This window comes from Lactuca saligna, chromosome 2 (assembly GCF_052625555.1).
Source record: "Lactuca saligna cultivar CGN05327 chromosome 2, ASM5262555v1, whole genome shotgun sequence".
Classification (NCBI taxonomy): domain Eukaryota; kingdom Viridiplantae; phylum Streptophyta; class Magnoliopsida; order Asterales; family Asteraceae; genus Lactuca; species Lactuca saligna.
The window spans coordinates 99,854,390-99,879,431 of record NC_136418.1 but is presented as its reverse complement, the minus strand read 5'-3'; the positions used below and the strand labels follow the sequence as shown (position 1 = coordinate 99,879,431).

The 25,042-nt window shown below is 34.1% G+C and overlaps 2 protein-coding genes across 3 annotated transcripts; both read left to right on the top strand.

Annotated features, from left to right (window-relative positions):
* Positions 1–17,176: 17,176 nt before the first annotated feature.
* LOC145028975 (non-specific lipid transfer protein GPI-anchored 15-like) lies at positions 17,177–18,188 on the top strand. The gene is made up of 2 exons (XM_078977649.1): positions 17,177–17,563; positions 17,837–18,188. Exons 1-2 carry the CDS (start codon positions 17,218–17,220, stop codon positions 18,007–18,009), a joined length of 519 nt encoding a protein of 172 aa, XP_078833775.1. The 5' UTR covers positions 17,177–17,217; the 3' UTR covers positions 18,010–18,188.
* Positions 18,189–18,672: 484 nt separating this feature from the next.
* LOC145031250 (uncharacterized) lies at positions 18,673–21,790 on the top strand. 2 transcript variants are annotated; one of them, XM_078979770.1, is made up of 3 exons: positions 18,673–19,596; positions 19,698–20,660; positions 21,572–21,790. In XM_078979770.1, exons 1-2 carry the CDS (start codon positions 18,960–18,962, stop codon positions 20,642–20,644), a joined length of 1,584 nt encoding a protein of 527 aa, XP_078835896.1. In that variant the 5' UTR covers positions 18,673–18,959; the 3' UTR covers positions 20,645–20,660; positions 21,572–21,790. The 2 variants fall into 2 exon arrangements, with proteins under 2 accessions (XP_078835896.1, XP_078835895.1); XM_078979769.1 differs by having other exon boundaries at positions 18,675–19,596; positions 19,698–20,626.
* Positions 21,791–25,042: the final 3,252 nt, after the last annotated feature.

Genomic DNA, 25,042 nt, shown 5'->3' with positions numbered 1-25,042 from the left:
AAGGCATACTTTCGGTTACACACGTACATTACTAGTAACGATAATAAACATAGTTAGGAGATACTACTTACCATTCCAAGTACAAGGAATCACACAACAGTCAGTTCATTCATGAGTCTACACTAATACATTACATGTGACATGAACATTTTTACATAGATACGCTTACATGAATACGCTTAGATAAATACGATTACAATACACGATAACAGAACAGACATAACAAGGTGCTATGGCATGGAACAAGTTCAGGATCTAACTATACCAATGAATCACTAATGCATTGTGATAGTTATATTCGGTAAACATGATCATAATAATGTGGATGTTCACAGCTTGCAATCATGCAGGGGTCGCGTTTGGTTCCCAAAATCTCTTGACAGGGAGCGTTTAGTATGGGATCTAGCCATCACATTATGCCTTAACCATCAATTAAGGCAAATTAGTACAAGAGTAGTCACTTATTACAAATGCTACAGTACTTACACTGTATATACGACAATTACAAAAGGATAAAACTCCAGTTAATATATTATTAATACCTTTACCATGTGTCATATTCACATAATCGATGAGGTAGATTAGATAATAATAATAATAATAATAATAATAATAATAATAATAATAATAATAACAATAATAATAATAATAATAATAATAATAATAATAATAATAATAATAATAATAATAATAATAATAATAATAATAATAGTGATACAGTCGGGTCTTGGTAGAAGGCTACTTTCAAAACACTCGGGTCTTGGTAGAAGGCTACTTTCAAAACAGTCGGGTCTTGGTAGAAGGCTACTTTCAAAACAGTTAGGTCTTGGTAGAAGATTACTTTTTATACTAGTAGGAAATATGGGATTTTTCTAGGATTTTGAAACGTTTACAATTACTTACAAACATTTTCACACTTATACAAACTTTTCTCCAAATGCTTACAAGTCTTTACTTTACAACTTTTTCAAGTCAAAGACACATTAATACTTATGAATTCACCAGCTTTATTGCGGATACTCGCTTTCAAAATAACTTGTATTCTCAGGTCACAAATAGACAGGTACGATGACCAGGTTCTGTGAAGACGGATCAGTCAAGACTCATCTTTTTATTTTGAACATTCATTATATTGTTTATGATATGAAAGAACACACATGTATTTAAAATTATACTATTAATGCAATTGATGATGTTGTTGCTTTTTTACTACTTTACATTGTTGTGATACATTACATGACGTCCTCCGCCCCATAACGTTTCTGTCGTTCTCGGTTTTGGGGTGTGACGAAAAGACAAACAAAAATGGACGTCGGATGAAGAAGTTATGAATTTTTAGCGGGCTGTTCCTGTCCCGGCCCTTTAAAAATATAACTTTAAAAATAAAGTTATAGAGCATGGTCATACCTACGCGTGGATATAAAAAACGTCAAAAACGGAGTTCCTATGTGAAAGTTACGAATTTTTAAAGTTTAGGGCACATAATTCAAGGCTGGTCCGAGGGAGTATGCCCAGCGTACAGAAGGAGTACGCCCAGCGTACTTGTGTAAGGGTTCCGAAGTCAGTCACCCTCCATACTCCTTCGCATGTGTACCATGTATCGTAGCCTTGACGTGTCCGAGTTGATCCACTTCGTACGCCCAACATACGAAGTTACGCCCAGCGAAGACTTGTGTGAGGCAGTACGCCACGCGTACATGAGCTGTACGCCCCGCGCACTAAGGTGCTTCGGTCTCCTATAAATAGGAACCGAATCCAACCGAATTTTGGTTACCTTTTTCAATCCTTTCACCCTCTACTTTCCCTTTTTTTGCAAAAATTACCCATAAGCCTATTATATCATCCTAGCATCATAAGCAAGTCCTGGAGAGCCCGAAGATCCCGAGAATAAGAGTTTTTGAGCTGAAACTCTACCCACATGAAGCTCAGTTTTTGAGAAATCACCCTGGTTTCATCAGAAAATGATTATTTTAAGAAACGAAGTGCTGCCCAATTTCATTAAAACATGTTAGTGTGTAGTTACTTTCATCTTACACATAGATATGAAGTAATTTCTTCAAAATACGTGCTATGTGTATATTTATTGTTTGTTTATTTGAGATGGGTGTTGAATGAATGTTTTATACAGGTTTTAAAATGATGTAAATTGTATATGTATTTTTATCTACAAATATGTTGGGTATAACATGGGTAGATGAAATAGTTGGTGTGTGTTAATATGATGAGAGGCCTCGATGTTGTCGTTCTTGTTGTTGTTGTTGCTGTTCTAGTCATCTAGCGGAGTATAAATGACGACCACGGACCTTTCTAGATAGTCCTGTGGAATGCTAGCAGACTCGCAACCTGTAGGTGTTGGTGAACTATAAGTTTGCTGGTTTACTCTATCCCCTCATGGTTTCTTTAAGGACATGTTTGGCTGAGGAATCCCCTTAGCAGTGGTGTCCATCCTGATGATGATCCTTAGGCTAGGTCCCTTATGATAGGTGTTTAGGGACGTAAAGTGAGGATAATAGGAACGGGTAATCAGGGTTATTGTTGGTTGAAGAAATTAATAAATTTATTGTTGGTCGATGAAAATAATAAATTTATTATTATTTGTGGGTTGAAAACCCTATATTCTCACCAGGATCCCAAGCCTAAGCCACTCAGCTTTTTATATTACTGGAGGTGGCCCAGAGCATAGTTTGGATGGTGAAGAGAGATTTTTCGATTATAAGCCAGTAGCGGTAAATAACTGTTGTAAGGCTTATGATGTACTGTTTATGCTTTTGGTCTCTATCGGAACATGACTTCCCGAGGTTTTGATATATGATGAAAATATATATTTCTTTAAGAAATGTTTTAATAAATTTTTATCATGTTTTTTTTTGGGGACAAATTCCACAACATCTTTTAAAAGATTACTCTGATTTTATTTTAAAAGCATAAACTAAATCAGAATTTTCTGGCCGAGAAATTTGGGGGATGTCATAGTTGGTATCAGAGCATTAGTTTAAGCGACCTAGGAATTTGTAGGATTTCTAGACTTAAAATTAGAATGCTAAGTGATGATTGTGAGATGAGTGTCTACCGTATTTTATACACGGCCACTAATATATTTTAGGAATGATGCCTAAAATCCTTTTATGTGCTAAATGCTATATGTATGCCATATATGCCATTATTTGTTTGGATCTATAGTCTGTTGCCGACCAGATCTGGAAACCTTATGTGTTCAGGATTCTAAGCATACGATTACGATATTAGAACTAGCATGTAATGTTTCGGAGTGATGAATATCTAAATTCGCCTTATTTGGTGTATAGATTATAATGGCAAGAACTCAAAGTGGAGCTGGAAATGCAAAAAGAAATCAGCAACCTCAACCCCAAGTGATGGAACATCTGCCTATAGCAGAAGCTGCACTAGAACCAATCACAACGAATGGAGTGTGAGCCATGATTCAAGCCATGATGGCTGAGCAAAGGGAGTAAATGATACAGATGTTGCTAAACAACAGGAGTGAACCTTCAATGCCTGTTGAACAACCGAAATTAAATGACGGCCAGACAGAGGAGGGAAATTACAGTAGACATGTTGGTCAGACTGAACAAATTGTGGATATGAGGAATAATCAAGAGGAAGGAGTCGATAAAAATAGATGCAAGTGCAAAGATTTTATGACTTGCAAGCCATCAAATTTTACTAGAAAAGAAGATTCTATTGGAGTAATGGACTGTATCTCGGAGATGGAACTTGCCTTTAGGACATGTGGTTGCAAAGGCAAGTTACAAACCATATTTGTAGTGTGTCAGTTTAGGGGTGGTGTTGTTCGCTGGTGGAACACTCTAGGGAAGACCCTAAGCCCTAATGAGCCACTGCAACTGACTTGGGCAGAGTTCTTGGTGCATTTCAAGCGCAAGGACTGCTCGGCCCAAAATTTCCTTGAGTTGGGAAACCAATTTCTGACATTAAAGAAGGGAAGTATGACCATCGATGAATACACCAATAACTTCACAGAAAAAATGGAGTTTGCTTTGCGTATTGTCCCATATGAACTGAAAAAATTGACAGGTACGCAAAGGGACTTCCATGGAAGTATGCGGTGCTAGTCCGTCAGACACTTACTCTGGAGGCACCTATCTGGGCTGCCAAGTCTGTTGAAGATATGATTAAGGGGAGAGCCACCAGCAAGTTTGAATTTGGCGAGAAGAGAAAGTTTGAAGGAACTTCAGGTTCTAACAAGAAAGGAAAGTTCTCGAATTCTGGTTCGAGGAAATTTAGAGGAGGAACCGAAACAAAGTGGTGTGAGAAGTGCAAGAAGAAGCACTCTGGGAAATGTAACAGAGAGGTCACATGTTATAAATGTGGAAAGCCTGGGCATTATGCCAATGAATGGACCTTCATTAAGAAAGTATGTTATGGGTGCAACGAAGAAAGGCACATTTTGAATGACTGTCCGAAGAAGAAAGAGGCAGCAAAGCCCAATCTCCCAAAAAAGCCAAAAGCTAGAGCTTTCCAGATGACATTAAAAGTCACAAAGGATGCCACAAATGTCGCTTTAGGTACCTTTCTTGTAAATGGATTGCCTGCCAATTTATTGTTTGATTCCGGAGCGAATCACTCCTTTATATCACATAAATTTGGTGAAAGACTAGCATTGCCTATAAAAAAGCTAGAGGATGCCCTAATTGTAGAAGTTGCTAGTGGCAAATTCATACCTATTAGCGACTATATTAAGAACATTGTCATCAACTTAAACAGAAAGGAATTCCACGAGGATCTGTTACCCATCGAATTAAATGGTTTCGACATCATTCTGGGGATGGATTGGCTTAGCGCCAATGATGCTGAAATACTATGCAAGAAAAAGATAGTAAGGGTAAACTCGCCTAGAAAAGAGTCGTTTATGGTGTATAGAGATAAGCACAGAGTGAATTCTTGAATCATTTCCCTGATGAAAGCTAGAAAATGTTTGTCTAAAGGATGTACATCATACTTGGCGTTTGTGATCGATGCCAAGAAGGAGAAGAAGGAAATGCACAGCATACCAATGGTGTGTGATTATCCGGAAGTCTTTCCTGAAAATCTTCCTGGATTGCCCCCTGATAAACAAGTGGAGTTTAGAATAGACTTGTTACCAGGAACAACACCGATAGCAAAAGCCCCATATCGACTAGCACCGACAGAGATGAAGGAGCTTATGACACAACTTCAGGAGTTGTTGAACAACGGTTTCATTAGACCTAGTTCATCACCCCGGGAAGCTCCGGTGTTATTCGTAAAGAAGAAAGATGGGAGCATGAGAATGTGAATAGATTACAGAGAGCTGAACAAGGCAACAATAGATAATAAATACCCGTTGCCAAGGATTAATGACCTGTTTGATCAGTTTCAAGGTTCGAGCTATTTCTCGAAGATCGATCTTAGGTCAGGATATCATCAGCTAAAGGTGAGTGATCATGATATTGAGAAGACTGATGGGTTTTGAGCATTCTAACACTCCTATGGTGTACATGCAACCCTAGAAACCTTGGATCTATGTTTTCTCTAATATACATGCAAATATGATTTTTCCATGGTTCTCATTCTAACTAGCATACCATGGGGTACTTGTAATATAAAAATCAGTAGAATGACATACCTTTGTTGTTGCTTGGATTCCTAAAAACCTTGTGAGCCTAGCACCCCAAATATGATGCCTTAAATGCTTCACACAACACCACAACACTTGGAATAACTTGAGAGAAGTACACTTGAGCACAAATTCAGCTAGCCCTCACTTTTTTTGTCTTAGTGCCGATTTTGCTCCATAAGAAGTTCCTTATATAGTTTGTCACATGTAGGGTTACACCATGTAAACCCTAATGTGCATGGCTTTTCATTTCCCCCATGATCCATGGGTTTTAATCTCCATGGAGCATCCATGGATCACCCAATGGGTCCTAGCCCAATCTAGTGAATCATGGACCATAAGCCTACTATATAAGAATGAAAGATTTACATAATCAATCCTCATATATTTAATTAGTCTCTTTTGATCAAAAAATTAATTACAAATTAATTCTTGATCAATACAAATTAAACAATATGATTTCATATTAATATATTAGAATATATTAACAAATCATAAGTGTCCTTATTCTCATTTTGTCTATCCAATTGTTGAGATGTCATGCAACCCAAATGGACCATGCCAAGCCAGGTCAAGTACATACCAAATATAGTTATGGACTTAGACACCTTATCCAACAAAGACTACATTCAGAACAAGATATAGACACTACGAGTTTTTGGTTATGCCATTTGGACTAACCAATGCTCTAGAAACATTCATGGATTTGATGACCAGGATTTGTAAACCATTCCTCGATAAATCTGTGATAGTGTTCATAGATGATATTTTGATTTATTCAAAAAGCAAGCAGGAGCATGACAAGCATATGCGTGAAGTGCTAGAAGTTCTGAAAAAGGAGAAGCTATATGCAACGTTCTCCAAATGTGATTTTTGGATTCAAGAAGCCCATTTTTTGGGTCATGTGGTTAACCAAGAATAGATTATGGTTGACCCAGCTAAGATTGAAGCTATAACAAAGTGGGAACAACCAAAAAGTCCCACGGAGATCCAAAGCTTTTTAGGATTAGCTGGATATTATCGAAGATTTATCTAAGGATTTTCTTCGATAGCTGTTACATTGACAACTTTGACCCACAAGGGAGCTACTTATGCTTGGAGTGAGACGCATAAGGAAGAATTCGAGAAGCAAAAGAAGAAATTATGTGAAGCACAGATTCTTTCTCTACCCGATAAAGTTGAAGACTTCGCAGTGTTTAGCAATGCGTCGGGAGTTGGGTTGGGGTATGTTTTAACTCAAAGAGAAAAGGTGATAGCATATGCATCTCGACAATTGAAAGAGCATGAAAATCACTACCCCACTCATGATCTGGAGTTGGCAGCGGTAGTATTCACCCTAAACATATGGAGGCATTATCTTTATGGCACAAAGTGCAAACTTTTCACTGATCGTAAGAGTCTTCAGTATCTCTTTAATAAAAAAGAATTGAACATGAGGCAACGACACTACCTAGAATTACTCAAGGACTAAGATTGTGAGACACTTTACCACCCTGGTAAATCAAATGTTGTCACTGATGCTCTCAGTCGGAAGGTAAACCTTGAAAAGAAAAGGCCAAGAGCGTTAAAGATTGAAGCTGTCTCGACAGTTGTGGAAAGCATAAAGAAAGCTCAGGAGGAAGCTTTAGAGAAAAATGACCGAAAGGAAGAACGTTTGGGTAAAATGCTAGTGTTCGGTACAAACAACCAAAGGTTGAAGGTATTCCAAGACAGGATTTGGGTACCTAAGACGGGAGGATTAAGATATCTTCTGATGGAGGAAGCTCACAAGACCATGTACTCAATTCATCCCGGCAGCACGGAAATGTATAGGGATCTAAAACCCTACTACTGGTGGCCGACGATGAAGCTCGATGTTGCAAAGTATGTGACCGAGTGTGTGACATGTGCGAGGGTTAAGGCATAACATCAGAAACCGTATGGGAGTTTAGAACCTTTACCTGTACCCATGAGTAAATGGGATATGCTGAGAGCATGTACCTTGGAATTCCAAGGTAATTCGGATGAACATTTACCTATGGTATAATTTTCCTACAATAATAGTTTCCATTCGAGCATTAAGATGACACCTTATAAAGTTTTGTATGGACAAAAGTGTCGAACGCCATCATGCTGGCTTGAAGCTGGAGAAAAGCAGTTTATGGGACCTGAGATAGTCCATCAGACTAATGAAAAGCTGAAAGTGATTAAGGAAAGGATGTTAGTAGCTCAGGATTGTCAAAAGAGCTATGCTAACAAGAAAAGACAACTGATATCATTTGAAGTTGGAAATTCAGTTTTACTTAAAGTATCGCTATGGAAGCGACTTATAAGATTTGGTAAAAGGGGAAAGTTGAGTCCAAGGCTTATTGGACCGTTTAAAGTTCTTCAAAGGATTGGGAACCAAGCTTACAAGCTAGAACTACCAGAAGACCTAGATGATATTCATAACACCTTCCATGTGTGTTATTTAAGGAAGTTCAAGGGAGAAGTTCCCGACATAATTCCAATTTATGAATTAAGGTTGGATGAAAGCAAGACGTTAATCGAAGAACCAGAGGCAATCGTTGATCGTAAGACTAAGAAGTTATGACGCAAGATGGTCGAATTAGTGCTTGTGCAATGGAAAATGCGAATGGGCCAAATCTCACCTGGGAAACGGAGAGTGACATGATGAGCCGCTACCCGCATTTGTTTGCTGATGTATGATTCCAGGGACGGAATCATCCTAAGGGGGAGAGAATTGTAATGCCCGTATTTCTAGGCTAGGCATTAATGATGATGTAATAGTCTAGGCCAACCTTTGTAACTTATTTTGAAATAATAAAGATGTATTATTTGATTATTATGTGTTTATTGCTTAATTATTATGATTTAATGAATTAAGGATAAAAATAAGCGTCGAAAAAAAACGTTAGATAAACTCAATATCTATGAAGAAAGTAGTAGTGGTTGAAACAAGGATTCCAGAAATATAAAGAATACCGAAATCTGAGTTATAACGAAGAAGTTATGGCTTGTCAAAGTTTCGCGACAGAACCGTCACGACGATATAGGACGTAAAAAGTGAATTTACGATAAAGTGCTTTTAGCTTAGCAATCTAAACGAAAGTCGTAGTATTCGTTAAACCGAGAGCGTTCATAAAAAGAATGTCCAAATCTAATTTCGTATGAGGAAGTTATGAATTTTCTAAGATTTGGCATAGTAGTATGCAGCCCGAAACTCGAATTTTAGATCAAGTGATTTTCAGCCAAAACAACCTAAATGAGAATATAAGATCCTGTTGATAGTAGTTCAACGGTAAAAAGACAGACAAAAATGGACGTCGGATGAAGAAGTTATGAATTTTTAACGGACTTTTCCTGTCCCGACCTGTTAAAAATATAACTTTAAAAATAAAGTCAAAATTAGCCGACAGAGTCTAAACGAAAGTTATAGAGTACGGTTATACCTACGCGTGGATATAAAGAACGTCAAAATAGAGTTTGTATGTGAAAGTTATGAATTTGTGAAGTTTAGGGCATAAACTTCGAGGCTGGTCTGAGGGAGTACGCCCAACTTACAGAAGGAGTACGCCCAGTGTACTCGTGTAAGGGTTCCGAAGTCAGTCACCCTCCCTACTCCTTCGCATGTGAGCCACGTATCGTAGCCTTGACGCGTCCGAGCTGATCCACTTCGTACGCCTAGTGAAGACTTGTGCGAGGCGGTACGCCCCACGTACCTGAGCTGTACGCCTCGCGTACAAAGGTGCTTCGGTCTCCTATAAATAGGAACTGAAGCCAACCGAATTTTGGTTACCTTTTTTCAATCCTTTCACCCTCTACTTTCCCTTTTGTTGCAAAAAATACCCCTAAGCCTACTATATCATCCTGGCATCATAAGCAAGTCCCGGATAACCCCGAAGATCCCGAGAAAAAGAGTTTTCGAGCCGAAACTCTGCCCACATGAAGCCTGGTTTTTTAGAAATCACCCCGGTTTCATTAAAAAGGATTATTTTGAGAAACGAAGTGTTGCCCAATTTTCATTAAAACATGTGAGTGTGTAGTTACTTTCATCTTACACATAGATATGAAGTATTTTCTACAAAATACATGCTATGTGTATATTTATTGTTTGTTTATTTGAGATGGGTGTTGAATGAATGTTTTATACAGGTTTTAAAATGATTTAAACTGTATATGTATTTTTATCTACAAATACGTTGGGTATAACATGGGTAGATGAAATAGTTGGTATGTGTTAAAATGATGAGAGGTCTCGATGTTGTTGTTGTTGTTGTTGTTGTTGTTCTAGTCATCTAGCGGGGTATAGATGACGACCACAGACCTTTCTAGACTGTCCACTGGAACGCTAGTAGGCTCACAACATGTAGATGTTGGTGAACTATATCCCCCTCATGGTTTCCTTAAGGATATGTATGGCTGAGGAATCCCCTTAGTAGTAGTGTCCATCCCGATGATAATCCTTGGGCTAGGTCCCTTATGATAGGTATTTAGGGAAGTAAAGTGAGGATAATAGGAACGGGTAATCAGGGTTATTATTGGTTGAAGAAATTAATAAATTTGTTGTCGTTCGATGAAATTAATAAATTTATTATTATTTGTGGGTTGAAAACCCTATATGCTCACCAGGCTCTCAAGCCTGACCCATTCAGCTTTTTATATTACAGGTAGTGGACCCAGAGCATAGTTTGGACGGTGAAGAGAGATTTTTGGATTATAAGCCAGTAGTTGTAAATAACTGTTGTAAGACTTATGATGTATATGCTTTTGGTTTGTATCGAAACATGACATCCCGAGGTTTTAATATATAATGAAAATATATATTTCTTTAAGAAATGTTTTGATAAATTTTTATCATGTTTTGTTTTGGGGACAAATTCCGCAACATCTTTTAAACGATTACTCTGATTTTATTTTAAAAGCATAAAATAAATCGGACTTTTCTGGCTGAAAAATTTGGGGGATGTCACATAACTATTCCTAGATTGATGCTAGAAGCATCTTAAGCATCACAGTGATGACTTTACTAGGTATCATGCTCATGTTCATTGCTTAAAGCAAATAGTATAGGACTAGGACTAGGACCTTTAAGTGTATACAATTTCTTATCTCTTACAAGATTGTCTCTTAAGACATGAACCTATTCATTGAAGTTGTATCTATTAAGTGTTATTTTCATGAAGTCATTAATAGAAATGGCAATTCATGATAATGAGAATGGATTGTTTAACTATAAAAATTTAACAAAATTCAATTAGTATTTTCAATATTTAATCTTTAATAATTAATACCCTTTTGGTTTCCAAAAACATTAACTATCAAAGTCTAGGATCCATTTGAATTCAACCCAGTAGATATCAATTATTAATTATATCTTACTATATAATTCCTAGATTTATGGGATCACTAATAACAAATTTAATGAGACATGTTTGATATCGTCTATGTCTCGGAACTCTCTTACTTAGGTATCCTTTATCACAAAAGATTTCCGATCAAATCGTCCAATTCAAAAAACTTGTGTAATCGGCCTATAACTTGGTTATAGAAATCGCGAAGACACCCCGACCATCAAAAGACAACATTAAGCGGTTAGGTATCTTTTATCCCACTAGTGCATACAAGAGACATGCGAATGTTTTTCAAAAGGATTGCATAGATGTGAGGTTTGTAAAAAGGGTATTTATATGTATTATAATTCTAGTTTAAAAACATATGATATCATGGTTATTACATGTATATAATAAACCATGGTATCAATTTTCAAAATAAAATCACTTTTGAAGGCTCTATATAAAAACATAGTTTTATATAATTTGACGCAATTCAATTTTAATAATCGGTATTAAGTTTGAATGCATTTGAACCTTTTATATCTTTAATAAAACTTCCTTTTATTACTTATAGATATATGTAGAGTTTGTATAAGTTACAAAAATCACCATTTCAAAACTTATAATGGAGTATTTCAAAATAAATTTGCCGTTATTAATGATTTTATACAATCAGGTTTTATTTTAAAATAATAATTTGTTACATCTTATATCCAAATTTGAAAACTCAAACTCCATGTTATGTTTGTTTTGTCTAAAATTATTTTAGAATGTGAAAAACTAATTTATCAATAACATAATAATTGTCTAAAATAAACAACACAAATATGCATAAAAAGATATATGCATAAATATAACCAACTAATGACATTTTTGTGAGCCAACACAAAAATGTCAAGTTCATTTCTAAAGAGACATTTAAAGGGACCAAAAATCTTCTTGTAATATTGTTGAAGAAACTCCACTTGAGTAAACACTCATTGCATGCAAAAGTTTGGAAAAACTTCTTGAAGGCTAAAATTCAACAATTGTCACTAAAAGCCAATAGCTCTTTGTGAACAACATTAGTGACACTTTTCAAAAATTGTCACTGAAAATCCCGCACACCTTTTAGACCTGAAAATTATACTTTTGTCTTCAAAAAAATGGTTTCAACTTGATTTCTTGTTACATTTTGTACAATTAAATTAATTCTAAAAATTAATCTATTACTTTACAAAAATAACCAAGAAAAACTAATCTGTTTAATTATAACATATCATATGAATAAATAAACTATTACAACCAATTTATAAAAAAATAACTAGCACAACAACATAACAACACATTGGTCCTTGGCTAGTTTATGCACATCATATACATCAATATACACATCAAACAACCTTTGTTTTTCTAAGACAACTTTAAATGACAAAAGATGCATGAAACTTTTGTCACATAAAAAGAACAAAATGTTGTCATAGAAAATATGTATGAACTTATTTTTATACAAACACAAGTTATCCATATTCTCAAAAATCTAATATTTCCAAAAATCAAAAAGATCTAACCAAATTTGCAAGATGGCTCTGATACCAATTGTTATGTTTTAGTTCAAAAATAGTTTCATAAACTTTAAAAATATGGCAACAGGAGACTTTAATTTTTGAAATAACATAAATATTTTATACTCACCAAGGATCTTCTTATAAGTTATAGAAAGTTTGAAAACACCAACCATAGTAAGGATGAAGAAATAACAATCTTTGTAGTTCTTTGGGTCCTTATGGGAGGCTTAGAAGTTGATGAAGAATGGGGAACCTTTGAGACACCAACAATGACTCAAATTGATGTAGATGCTAGTCCAAAACTCTTAAACTCTTAAGCTTTAAGTTCATAACCAATATAAACTTAAAGAATGCTTGAAGATGCAAGTAACTTCAAGTGTTCTTAACTAATTAAGAGAGAATGAGAGGGAGAGGAGGAAATTTCGACTATATGCCTCAAGGAAGGAATGAGCACTCTTGCCAAATGCAAGCCCTCATATTTATATGCAAAAGTGAAGGTATTAACAATTAGTCCTTAACACTTTAAGCAAACTTGTCCCTATTGTCATAAACATGCCTCACATGTCTTTAAAGCATGATTAAACAAGTCATACACTTCTTCTTTTTATGCAAATCTCGAAAATTGCATAAAGAAAATGAAATTTAGTTTAAATTTTATAAACTCAAGGTTTATAAAACATAAAGTTTGTCTTTCGAATAAAAGACAAAAGGTTTTCAACTAGTCCAAAAAGTTGTGCATGACTTGTTAATTCATAATATATGAAATAATATAATGTTACTTGCTAATAAAAAATATTATTTTCATGAAATAAATAATTTCCAATTTAATTATAAGAGTTTAATTAAATATTTATTAAAATCAATTTATAATAAATAATAAATTGTATAAAGTCGTTGTTAGTGTGACCCATTAGTATCATATGTTATTTAGCAATATCACTTTAATATGACTCTTGAACATACTAGATGTTTCAGTATGACTTTTGTGTACATACCTCCTTGACGAGCCAGATTACCTACTTATAGCGAAGGAGGAAGAGGTAACAAGTTCTTCCCGTATCGACCCTATCATGCCATCTAATAGCATTTATGGCATGATGCTCGAAGGTACGAACAGTTGTACTTTGTATGTTGTTACATAGTTGCCATAAGGTTGTGCCAGGATCCGGCAGCCACACATCCTCATACATATTGTATTCTTATGGTTTCGATGCAATTTTGCTACTGTTTCGACGTCACTTTGTACTTTCCCATTGGTCTTTGTTTTCCTTTCGATTCTTTGTGCCATTTCAGTATATACGTGGACAAACTTTAAGACATATGGGGCAGGTGACTTCGAGTGACCTTGCAACATGCTGGTTTGGTATATTTGGGAAGGATATAGGTATTTATGGACTATATCCTATTACAAGGTGGTAGTTAGAACATTGAATGCAATGTTCAAGTGACTTGATTTTTATTGTACATATTTTGTTTAAGCTAAAGCTATGTTTGATTCTATTGATGAATTTCAGTATTCGGCGAAAAAAAAAATCATTAATGCAGTACTTTATACTACAATTCGGTATCTTTGACGGTTCAAAAACGATCATGTTTTTGCAGACAATAAGATTAGGAAAGATCAAATCGTTGATTCCATAAATAAGTTTTATTTTTTTAGTACTATAATAGAAATAGTAAATGTTATAAAAACTCCATTTGTTGGTTACATTAGACATTAGACATTGTGTAATTGGTTTTTCTTTCTCTATAGCTTTTTGCTAAAGTTACTTTTTGTAATATATAACTGTTTAAAAAAACAACCAATAATTTTTTTTATACTTTGTTTTCATAAATAAACATTTTTATAAGAAAAACGTTTCAACTTTCAAATAAACAATCCCAATCACCTCGTGATTGTGTTAACAAATGATAGTCTTTGGTTTGGGTTACATTTATCCAATATCATCTACTAGCCTTTTTACAGAATTTATTTGTGATTATTATTAAGACTAGGTTACAACCCGTGGAAACCACGGGTAAAAGATTTATAAAATTTTATTAAATTAATAAGATATAAGTTATGTTTAAAATAACACAGATTTTATAAATAGAAACTAAAGAAATAGCAACATATTTTCTTATATAGCATAACTTGATAAAAACTAAAAAAAAAAGAGTCAAATTAATGAAATTAAAAACTAAAAATAGAAATGTACTTTGAAAGTACATTGTTATATAAAAACATCTAACATACCTATCTATTATCCTTGTTTTACTACAAATACTATAGCACATCCATTTAACTACAAAGAGCTTTTTTTAATAGAAAATGACGTTAGCAAAGATTATAATGTCAATTTATCAATTTTATTTTATATATTAACTAAAAGAAATTGATTCAAAATTGTTATTTTAAACTAAAATATTATTCAAAGAAAGAATATTAAAAACCATCTATCTAAAATCGTACAGCAATACTTTAAATCGGAAGGGCAAACCATGGTTTCTCTGTTGGAATATGAACCAATTTAATATGCACATAAATTGAATGAAAAAAGGTTTAGCATTGATATTAAATCAAAACATATTATGAGTATAACAAAGATGTGAATAGGAAATTTAAGTAAATAAATGAATAATCTCACAAAAAATATCAGGATGCATCTTACTTACCCCTTGGATATATTTATAGAGAAATCTTAATCCTAACTCATCATTACAAACTAAATCTTTGTTTTCTTCCACCTTTGAAAATTACAATGCAATAGACTGTACATTTTTTTAAGTGAAATGTTACTATATATATATATATATATATATATATATATATATATATATATATATATATATATATATATATATATATATATATATATATATATATATATATATATATATATATATATAAAGAAATAAATCTTTGTTTTCACCATCTAATATGGTACACATGACTTTCGTTGCTTATAATTTCGTAACAATGTAATAATTTACTTTAAACTATATCTTTATAATATCATCTTATTTAAAGTACATTGCCCTAAAAAAAACTTTTAAAGTAGAGTGTTAAAATTGAGTAACATTTTGAAACTATCCGGGTTAATATAACAACTTTTTTAAAAAAATATGTATGCGTTTGTGAGGTCCCTGTTTACAAAATTTAACAAAAACAATATATGAAATAACTAATGAATAGATATAACCAATGAACTTGTAATTTTACTACCATAATATCAATTTACGTTTGATTTTTAAAATTTTGCATTATATCAAGCACATATCTAATCAAAAATAACCAAAAGGTAAAGAAAAAACACAAATAGAACATGACGAAAAAATTAAAGTGTGATGATATATTTGGCTTAGAACTGAAACTGCATTGCTATTTTATTATATAATACACTGATGCCATTTGAATTAATACAAACAAAAAGAGCACCCAAACATGCACAAAACACACACACAACACACAAAATTGTAAATATCCTATACGATGTACAACGTTTATTAATAAACACACATCAATTGAGTCTTTAGAGTCATTTAAAAAATAAAAAAACAAATAATCAAGAGAGAATAATTCCATTGACTTATTTGACTCCCGGCAAATGAATGATGGATTTAGCTTGATATAACCGAAAAAATATAGATGTTTGAAAGGGAAAATGTAAAACGTCCGGCTATGTTTTGTGATGAGGCGTATATAATCTCATAAACGTAAAGGGATCATGAAGGAAATAGAATGAAAAATTATCAACTTACCATAAATTCGGTAACTATTTAGCCTAATTCAAAGAAAAAAAAAATTCAAGATCTGCACATAATCGAAGGTTCCAATTAGCAAAAAAACCATAGCCCCATGTTAATTTCATATAGAGTAATGAACTAAGAACTAAAACAATATAATATGGTTTTAGAGAGAGACGATGTTACTGGTTCCTTGTATCAATATTATTGAGGATCATAATAATATTGGAGAGAGATGAAGGTGTAAAAAATAGTCGCAATGAGACGACGATGGACAGGAAGGGTGACGATATTAGTGGCAGAGAGAAAAAGTGGCAGCGATGTATGTTTGGTGATGGTTTTGAATTACAAAGTGGGAGGATTATATGTTATTTAGTTTCCAAAAAGAAGCCGAAATTAGAGGATTAGAGCCGTGATTTTGGGATGAAAAGGGTAAACGAAACAAATTTAAATATATAATAGATTTGTTTAAAAAAATTTATTGATTTATTGATATCGATATATATTAAACAGTATAAATTCAAAGGAAGGGCAAAATAGGAATTTCAGTTTGTAAATTTATATCTTGAGAAGCTGTTCTTTTATTATATCAGGGGATTTTATTTCTTTATTTTCACATTTACACTTGGAAAGTTTTCCTTAGTGGCCTGCGAGGACTACTCCATATGTACAACCATCTCGTCATGTTCTTTTGCTTAGTGGGATTTTGGTTGTAGTCACTTGATATCACAATCAACTTACTAGCATTAAGATATATCAATAAACTACATGCTGTTAATAAATCATATAATATGTTTAATAGCGGGAAAAAAATATAAAACATCTATAACCAATTGATACGAAGGTCGATTGTGTCATGGGTTAGGAGTGTAGTTGGTAACCTAAATGCAACCCCTCTTACCCGAAGAGTTGACTTTCTCCAATCCCCCTATAAATAAAACCAAAACAACTTCACTCTACTCAAACAAATTACCAACAATTTCAATCACTCTTTTCTATCAAACAATCTCTCCAAATGGCACAAAATCAAACACATGACACTCTCTTGTTGAAGTCCATAATCCTAGCTATCACAATAGGTGTGTTATGTGGTTGTGGAATGGCTCAAACGTCGTCTTCAGGGTGCACAAACGTGATCATTAGTATGTCACCATGTCTTAACTACATTAGTGGCAACTCGTCAACCCCGTCAACAGGGTGTTGCACCCAACTAGCTAGTGTGGTCAAGTCGCAACCACAATGTTTGTGTGAGGTCCTAAGCGGTGGGGGCTCGTCCTTAGGCCTTAATATTAACCAAACTCAAGCTCTCGAGCTACCTAATGCATGCGATGTCCAAACGCCTCCAACTAGCCAATGCAATGGTAGGACCCTTTTTCGACATAAAACTAATACATGCTAGGATATTTAGTTTGATGGTATTTAATATGTTTGTGTTTTGTATGATAGTTTTTTAGAGATTATAGTTAAGTTTGCTTTTTATTTTCTCTCCCAAAATGAATTCGTTAAACTTCTATAAAAAATCGTAAAACTAATATGTAGAAAAAATATTCACAAATAATCTATACATGTTAGTTTTATGATATTTGTTTTGTCTTTCGTACTAATTCTTGCACAAATGTTTTTAAAATGAACAGCCGCATCTCCAGGAAGCTCTCCATCAACACCAAACAACCCTTCCGGTTCGGGTAGTGGAACGAATACTGTTCCATCGATTGGTAATGGTTCATCAGATTTGATTTCTATACGATTGACAGTAGTTCCAATTCTATTTTCTTCACTAGTTGTTGCATATTCTATTATGTTTTGAGTTTTGTGAGATGACATCTTGATATTTGTTTCACTTTGTCACTCACCTTTTTGTAATTTTGTTTCACATAATCTTGGGTTTGACCACGAGGCATGTTTATTTTTAATTGGGGATTTCATATGAATTATAACGTATAATGTACACATTCTTATGTCTATGAATAAATATGAGATTATATGCGTTGGATGTTCGATTTGGTTATAATAACGAATTGTAAGATATATATTCAATTTGAAATTTGTCAACCTACTTTTTCGTCAATCAAGCCAAAATGATAATTATATCCCAATTATTATGTTAAATAAATTATTTTAATATAACCACCACGTTTAATTTAACTTTTGTTGTGGGGTTTAATCCATAAAGTAACAAACAATAGCAATATAAAAAGCATAGTGTGACACAATCATTTAATTTTATTTCAAGGTGATTGTTTCAAAAACCCAACAAACCTTTTTACTATTATAAATTTTCTAACTTTAATTATTCAAGAAAAAGGTTTCATTTTTTAAAAAAATGAATATTCCAAACATATTCAATTGAAGTAGTGATTTATGGTTTATGACTTATGAACTAAAAAAGTATTCTTGTTTGTTAAGAAAAAAGTAATATAAATAAGATGACACAAATGGGAAGGCGTCATTATAAAATTCCATTAATGAATCGCACGTGCCTCGTTGATAACAATGCTGCGTGTCTCGCTCGCTAACAAAATCATCAGGTCGAATTCATCTATTTTGCATTTACATTTCATCATCAAGAAGGCGGATAAACGGATATACATGTCTTTCAAATCGCAAATCAAATGAAAACCAATCGTCTTGATTACATCTTTACTAGCATTAATGGTTTCTTGATTTTGTTTTTCAAAATTAAACTGGGAGGGTTCTACAAACTACAATCAAGCAACGGTTTTCCCCAATCTATTTGATCAGAAAGAACCCTAGAAGATGAGTAGACAGGGTACGCGATTCTGGACGTTTAATAGTTTGGTGGGTGCTTTTCTTGATCTTTCAATAGCTTATTTCTTACTTTGTGGATCAACCATTGCTTTCTTTGCTGGTAAATTTCTGGGTTTTTTCGGTTTGAGCTTGCCAAGTCCGTTCGGGATCCCTAATTCCGATTTGAATAGTTTACTCCTTGATTACCCAACTGATAAAATCTCCGCTGTTCAATTCTCTGTAACTAGAAAGTTCCCTTTTGATTCGATTTTCTTTAGTGTCCAGAATTGCAATGCGAGTGATGGTTTGAATTTAGGAAGAGGTGAGAGGGTTAAGGAATTAGAAGGTGAAGCGTCTAGTAGTTCGATATCTGATGCTAGAAAAGCTGTTAAAAATGAAACCGATGATTCTGGAGTTAAGATTGAAAAGGAAAGGGGGTTCGATATGAAAGGAAAAGGGGCTTTAAATCATCGAGTGAGAGGTAGTTTTCGAAGAAGAAAAAAGAGTAGTCTAGATAGTGGTAAACGCTCTTCTGTCTCATCTTCTCCAAATTGGATTACGTGTGTCGATCAGCAGAGCAATGAGAAAGAACATGTCGCCGGAGTTGCAGAGAACTCCATTCTTTCCGGTGCTAACAGCTGTAACTGTAAGTAATTCGATTACTTGTTATTTCAAATTTCACAACTAATTCTTTTCACTTTTCAAGATTCATCTTTTTTTTTTTCGAATTTTTGTGGTTGGATTTAGACGAAGCACATACTCCCATGGCGGAAAACGATTCCCAAGAACGGATTCCCATTAACGAGGAAGATAAAGCAAACACGATACTTTTATTGACACGAGAATTAATAGAAGAGCAAGACGCTCGAGCAGCGCTTTATATTGAACTCGAGAAGGAAAGAAGCGCCGCCGCCACTGCCGCCGATGAAGCCATGGCTATGATTCTCCGATTACAAGAAGAAAAGGCGTCAATAGAAATGGAGTCACGTCAGTATCAAAGAATGATAGAAGAGAAATCAGCTTACGATGAAGAAGAGATGAACATTTTGAAAGAAATCGTACTGAGAAGAGAGATGGAGAAACATTTCCTTGAAAAGGAAGTCGAAGCTTACAGACAGACTTCACCGGAAAGTAACCAAAATTACAATAATACCCTTGCTTCCGGTAACAACGACCCTGATCGGATTTTACGTGATCTCAGCATGTCAATCGACTTATCAAAACAAAAATTGAAGATAGACAAACAGTTGTCGGAGAAAACCATAGCCATTGTAGAGGAAGAACACAAGAAGGAGACCGATGTTTTTTATGAGACAAATGGGAAGGAGGAGGAGGAGGCGGAGGTGAGTGGCGGAGGCGTTGTGAAGGAGGCGGAGCTGAGCGGCGGGATGGGACTGCCGCCGATGGGGTCGAAATGGAAGAGTTTAAGGAGGAATTCAACGTCGGCTTTGGATAATGAAAGAACGAAACTTGATACTGAAGTTGAGTGGTTGAGAGAAAGGTTGAGAATTGTGCAAGAAGGAAGAGAAAAGCTGAATTTCTCCATTGATAATCGTGAAAAAGAAAGTTTGCAGTTGCAGCTTTTGGAGGATATTGCTAGACAGCTTCAGGAGATACGGATGTTGACTGAACCTCGGAGTGGACGTCAAGCTTCTCTTCCACTTCCTTCCGCTAAGGTGCTGACTGTTTTTTGATTTTTTGACTACAAGGGTAAAATGGTCATTTCCTCACATTTACTTCACATTTATTAATTTTGTTTGTTAGATGGAAACCGATCATTTACTTGCATGCACACAGTTTCAGTTACTCCAAAAAGAAGCAGTTTGTGTATATAATACTTAGAGGGGTAAAATGGTCATTTACTTGCATAACGATTGTTTTTGGTTGGACAGAATGAAGGCCGGGATGCGAATAAATGACCATTTTACCCTTTTGTATTGTTTTCTTCATATAATAGATGTAAAATATAGCAACTTACATACTTGGATTGGTAAAATGGTCATTTACTTGTATAAAGACTTTTTTATGGGACAGAATATGTGAGTAAATGACCACTTTACCCTTTTGTATTGTTTTCTCCATATAATAAATGTAAAAAACATAGCAACTTACGTACTTAGATGGGTAAAATGGTCATTTACTTGCATAAATACTGTTTTTTAAGGGACAAAATAAAGGTCGTGATGCGAATAAATGGCCATTTTACACTTTTGTGTTGTTTTCTCCATATAATGAATGTAAAAAATAGCAACTTACGTACTTAGATGGGTAAAATTGTCATTTACTTGCATAAAGACTTATTTTTAACGGAGTGAATGAACGGGTGCAAGTAAATAAATGACCATTTTACCCTTTTTTTATTGTTTTCTCAATGTAATAAATCATAAAATACATCAACTTACTTCCATTTACTTTTATAGTATAACGTCCTATTCTCATTTATTCCTCTTACAACATTGTGATTTGAAAAATCTACCTAATTATAGCAGTGTCATCCAAATACAAAGAAATTTTCACTGATATAATTGAGTAAAATTTTCAAAGTATAATATACTATAATTTTGCGTAAATTTTTTTCAAATTACAATGTTAATGTTAAGGATTGAATTGTAATTTTGCAGAGTTTGTCAAAGAAAAGGCGATGTAGAAGTGCATCAATAGGACCTGCAAAAAGCTCTTGAAATGCTCATCATCAAGATTGATTATCTAAAAAAAAAAAAAAAAATTGGTAGTTTTGAAATTTAAATATTGGAGTGTAGATGTTTTCATAGTATGATACGAAATATTACATTAACACCCCTTAAAATTTGGAAATGTGAAAAAACTTGGTAGTTTTTTTTTTTTTTGCGATATAATATTATTATCTTGTGAATATTAGAATTAGTTGCAGTAGTATGTGTTTAATAAACCTCTGGAAAAGCACTAGTTTGGATATAAAAATAGGAGTAGATGTTTCTTTATTGCATATTATTGTTAGCATCTTTTTTGACATTAAGAAGTCAAACTCAAACTTTCTTTTCTGTGAACAACTCGATATGGAAAATAGTTTGTATATGGAATCAAGTCTTGATGTTTTTAGTGTTACAGAAGACAGAACAAGAGGAATGTTATTATGTTTAGTTATCCAACTTATAAAAATCATCAAATTTCTTTATTTGTTCATTTTGTTTAAGTAAAAGATTATGTAAAATCAATGACAAATGGACTTTAGTCTATGTTCGATCATCGATGAATCGTTATTTCAGTTATGCGTTTTGACATTGAGTTATTAACCATGAAGATCACTGATAAAAGCAAAGTTAACACATAAAGCATGTTAGCAAATTAATCCTCCAAATAAGATAAAACAAATACTTTCAACTTAAACCCAATAGAAACAATCTAACCCCAAATGTTGTTACCAAGTCATCAAGTATTAATTACATCAAAATCTAGAAATCAATATCCTCAATAGATAAAGCATCAAATTTTGATAAAATCCATTTTCTGGAGGGTGTTTTAAAGTTCATTGCTACAATTGGAGGGTTGTTCAAGGTTCAAGTCCGAGTGATTTGGTTGTTGTTTAAAGTGCTGACAAACAAGTTCGCTGCCTTATTTACATAAAAGACAAAAGTTCTTGAGGATTTACTTGAATTTCAAGATTTGAGCTATATGTTGATTTGTTCTTTTACTAATCAAACTCTAAAAGGGGTTAAGAGGTAAAAGCCAATGAGAGTAGTAAGAACAATTAAGGGGAGTTAAAATCCAAACCGAGTGTAAACAAAGGTTTGTGACGGATTTGTAATGGAAAGTGTTAGCTACAAAGATTATATGGGAATGTGGGTAATCAAGGAGTTACATCTCCACAAAGCCATAAGGACAACAAAAGGATGGCTTTAGCATGAACAAGATTTTGAAGATAGGCCAGGTTTCATAGGGCGCATGCGAGGAAATGTAAGTGAAACCAAAGAATTGATGGGGTGTTTCACCAGACATTTTGTGTAATTGGAACTAATATGTAAGCTACGGAGTTTATGATTTGTACTTTATATTATATGTCTTTGTATGTGCGGAATGCAAACACGTATAAGATGAAATTATAAGCCGGTACAAAAAAATGTTGGGGGTCAAGGGGGTCGTGACCCCTTGTATGGTCGTAGGGGTCGGCAAGCCGCGCCCAGTCAAAGGGGCAAAACCCATGATGGGGTTTGGGGCAACACCCCAAAAGGTCTTTGGAAATTTGGATTACTGTTATAGAGAAATTATGAATTCTAATGGGTAATTATGGTAAAATTGATAAATCTCATCAATGCCATTAATTTCGGGATTTACTTAACTAATTCAGAAGATGGAAACCCTAATTGTAAGGTATAAATACGAATCTTCTCTTTGAGCCAAGACACACCCTTCTCATCTCTCTTTCTTTTAAAACGAACTTAGAATTTCTCTAGTAAGTTGGCTTGTGTTTCTGTGCCTAGATTTACAAGTGTCCCTTTAGATTATCCTATACTAGATTTCTTGGAACGCGAGCATAGGATAGATAGCAAACATATGTGATCCATGAGGAATCCGGATCTCCACCACATCCACTCTAAACCCTAAAATTTGAACTAATATTTTCTGTCTGGTGGAGATGACTGATTCAATCTGTGAGATGCCTATGGAGTTCAACAAACCGGACAAGTTTGGAGGCAATGATTTCATGCACTGGAAGAAGAAGGTGCACTTCATGTTGACTACACTGAAAAATGCGTATGTGTTGAGTACTCCCAGACCAGAGGTGGTTGAAATGAGACATTGGAAGAGACCAGGAAGATAAGCAAGTGGGACCTCAATGACTACATCTACAGAGGTCATATTTTGAACGATATGACTAATTCTTTATTTGATATCCATAGTAATGCTAAAAGTGAAAAGGAATTATGGGGCACCTTTCGATCAAAGCGCATTGTTAAGGATACTTCTTGCAAGAAGTTCTTGGTTATCAACTTTAATAATTATAAAATGATTGATTCAAGGCCTGTCATGGAACAATATAATAAACTCATTTGCACTTTGGGTCAATCCAAACTGCACAAATGAATATGGATGAATCCATTGTTGTTTCAAGTGTAATTGACAAACTTCCACAATCATGGAAAGTCTTCAAAAATAACTTGAAATATTAAAATGAGGAACTGCCAAATGTTCAAGTTACCAGTCATTTTTGCATTGAAGAATCCCTTCGTGTACAAGAGAATGGCAAAAACAAAGAGAAAGTTGAACTTGGACAACCCTTTGTTCATATGGTTAAAAAGAAACCAAGGAACCCGAATAACAAAGGACATGACAACAAACGTAAGTAGGAGTATGCTTTAAATAACTCTAACAAAAATGAAAAAAGAATTGGTTTGTTGAAGGTGCTTCAATGTAGGACATTACAAGTGTGATTGTTGTGTGAATATATGGAAAAATAGTGATGGTAACAGTGGTGCCAATGGAGGTGGAAGTGAGCCTAAGTACCAAGTTAAAGGAGGCTAGTATTTGACTAACTTTGATAATTCTAATCAAAATTATGTTATTATGTTTTACTTATTCCGAAATCATTCTATATACAAGATGATTATGTTGATTGGTGGATCGACTCTGGTGCAAGCAACCATGTCTGCAAGAATGAACGATTGTTTGAAATATTAACACCGCTTGAAGATATGGATTGATGCTACATATGTAGATGCCTCTTTTAAACCTATTTGTGGTTTCGGTGTCGTTTATCTTTATTTTATTTATGAAAAGATTGTTAGACTTTATGATGTTTTGTTTGTTCATAAGATTCGAATGAATCTTGTTAGTGGTATTTGTTTGAATTCTGATGGTTTTAGACAAATTTATGAACTAGATAGGTATATCCTATCTCGAGGTGGAATCTTTATTAGTTTTGGATATTTGAATAATAGAATGTTTTGTTTGAATGTTATTTAAAAGTTAACGATTGTTCAAAATTTTGTTTTTTGTCATCTTCTTATAAAACTGATGACTCTATGCTTTAGCATGCAATATTGGGTCATTTAAATTTTAGAAGAATGTATGAAATGTCAAAATATGGTTTTATTCCAACCTTTGACATGAATCTG

Excerpts from the sequence above, each read along its gene's own strand:
- LOC145031250 (XM_078979769.1), top strand. The coding sequence starts at position 18,960 with ATGAGTAGACAGGGTACGCGATTCTGGACGTTTAATAGTTTGGTGGGT. Across the intron at positions 19,597-19,697 it reads CGGTGCTAACAGCTGTAACT|ACGAAGCACATACTCCCATG; the intron begins GTAAGTAATTCG and ends GGTTGGATTTAG. Across the intron at positions 20,627-21,571 it reads TTCCACTTCCTTCCGCTAAG|AGTTTGTCAAAGAAAAGGCG; the intron begins GTGCTGACTGTT and ends GTAATTTTGCAG.
- LOC145028975 (XM_078977649.1), top strand. The coding sequence starts at position 17,218 with ATGGCACAAAATCAAACACATGACACTCTCTTGTTGAAGTCCATAATC. Across the intron at positions 17,564-17,836 it reads TCCAACTAGCCAATGCAATG|CCGCATCTCCAGGAAGCTCT; the intron begins GTAGGACCCTTT and ends TAAAATGAACAG.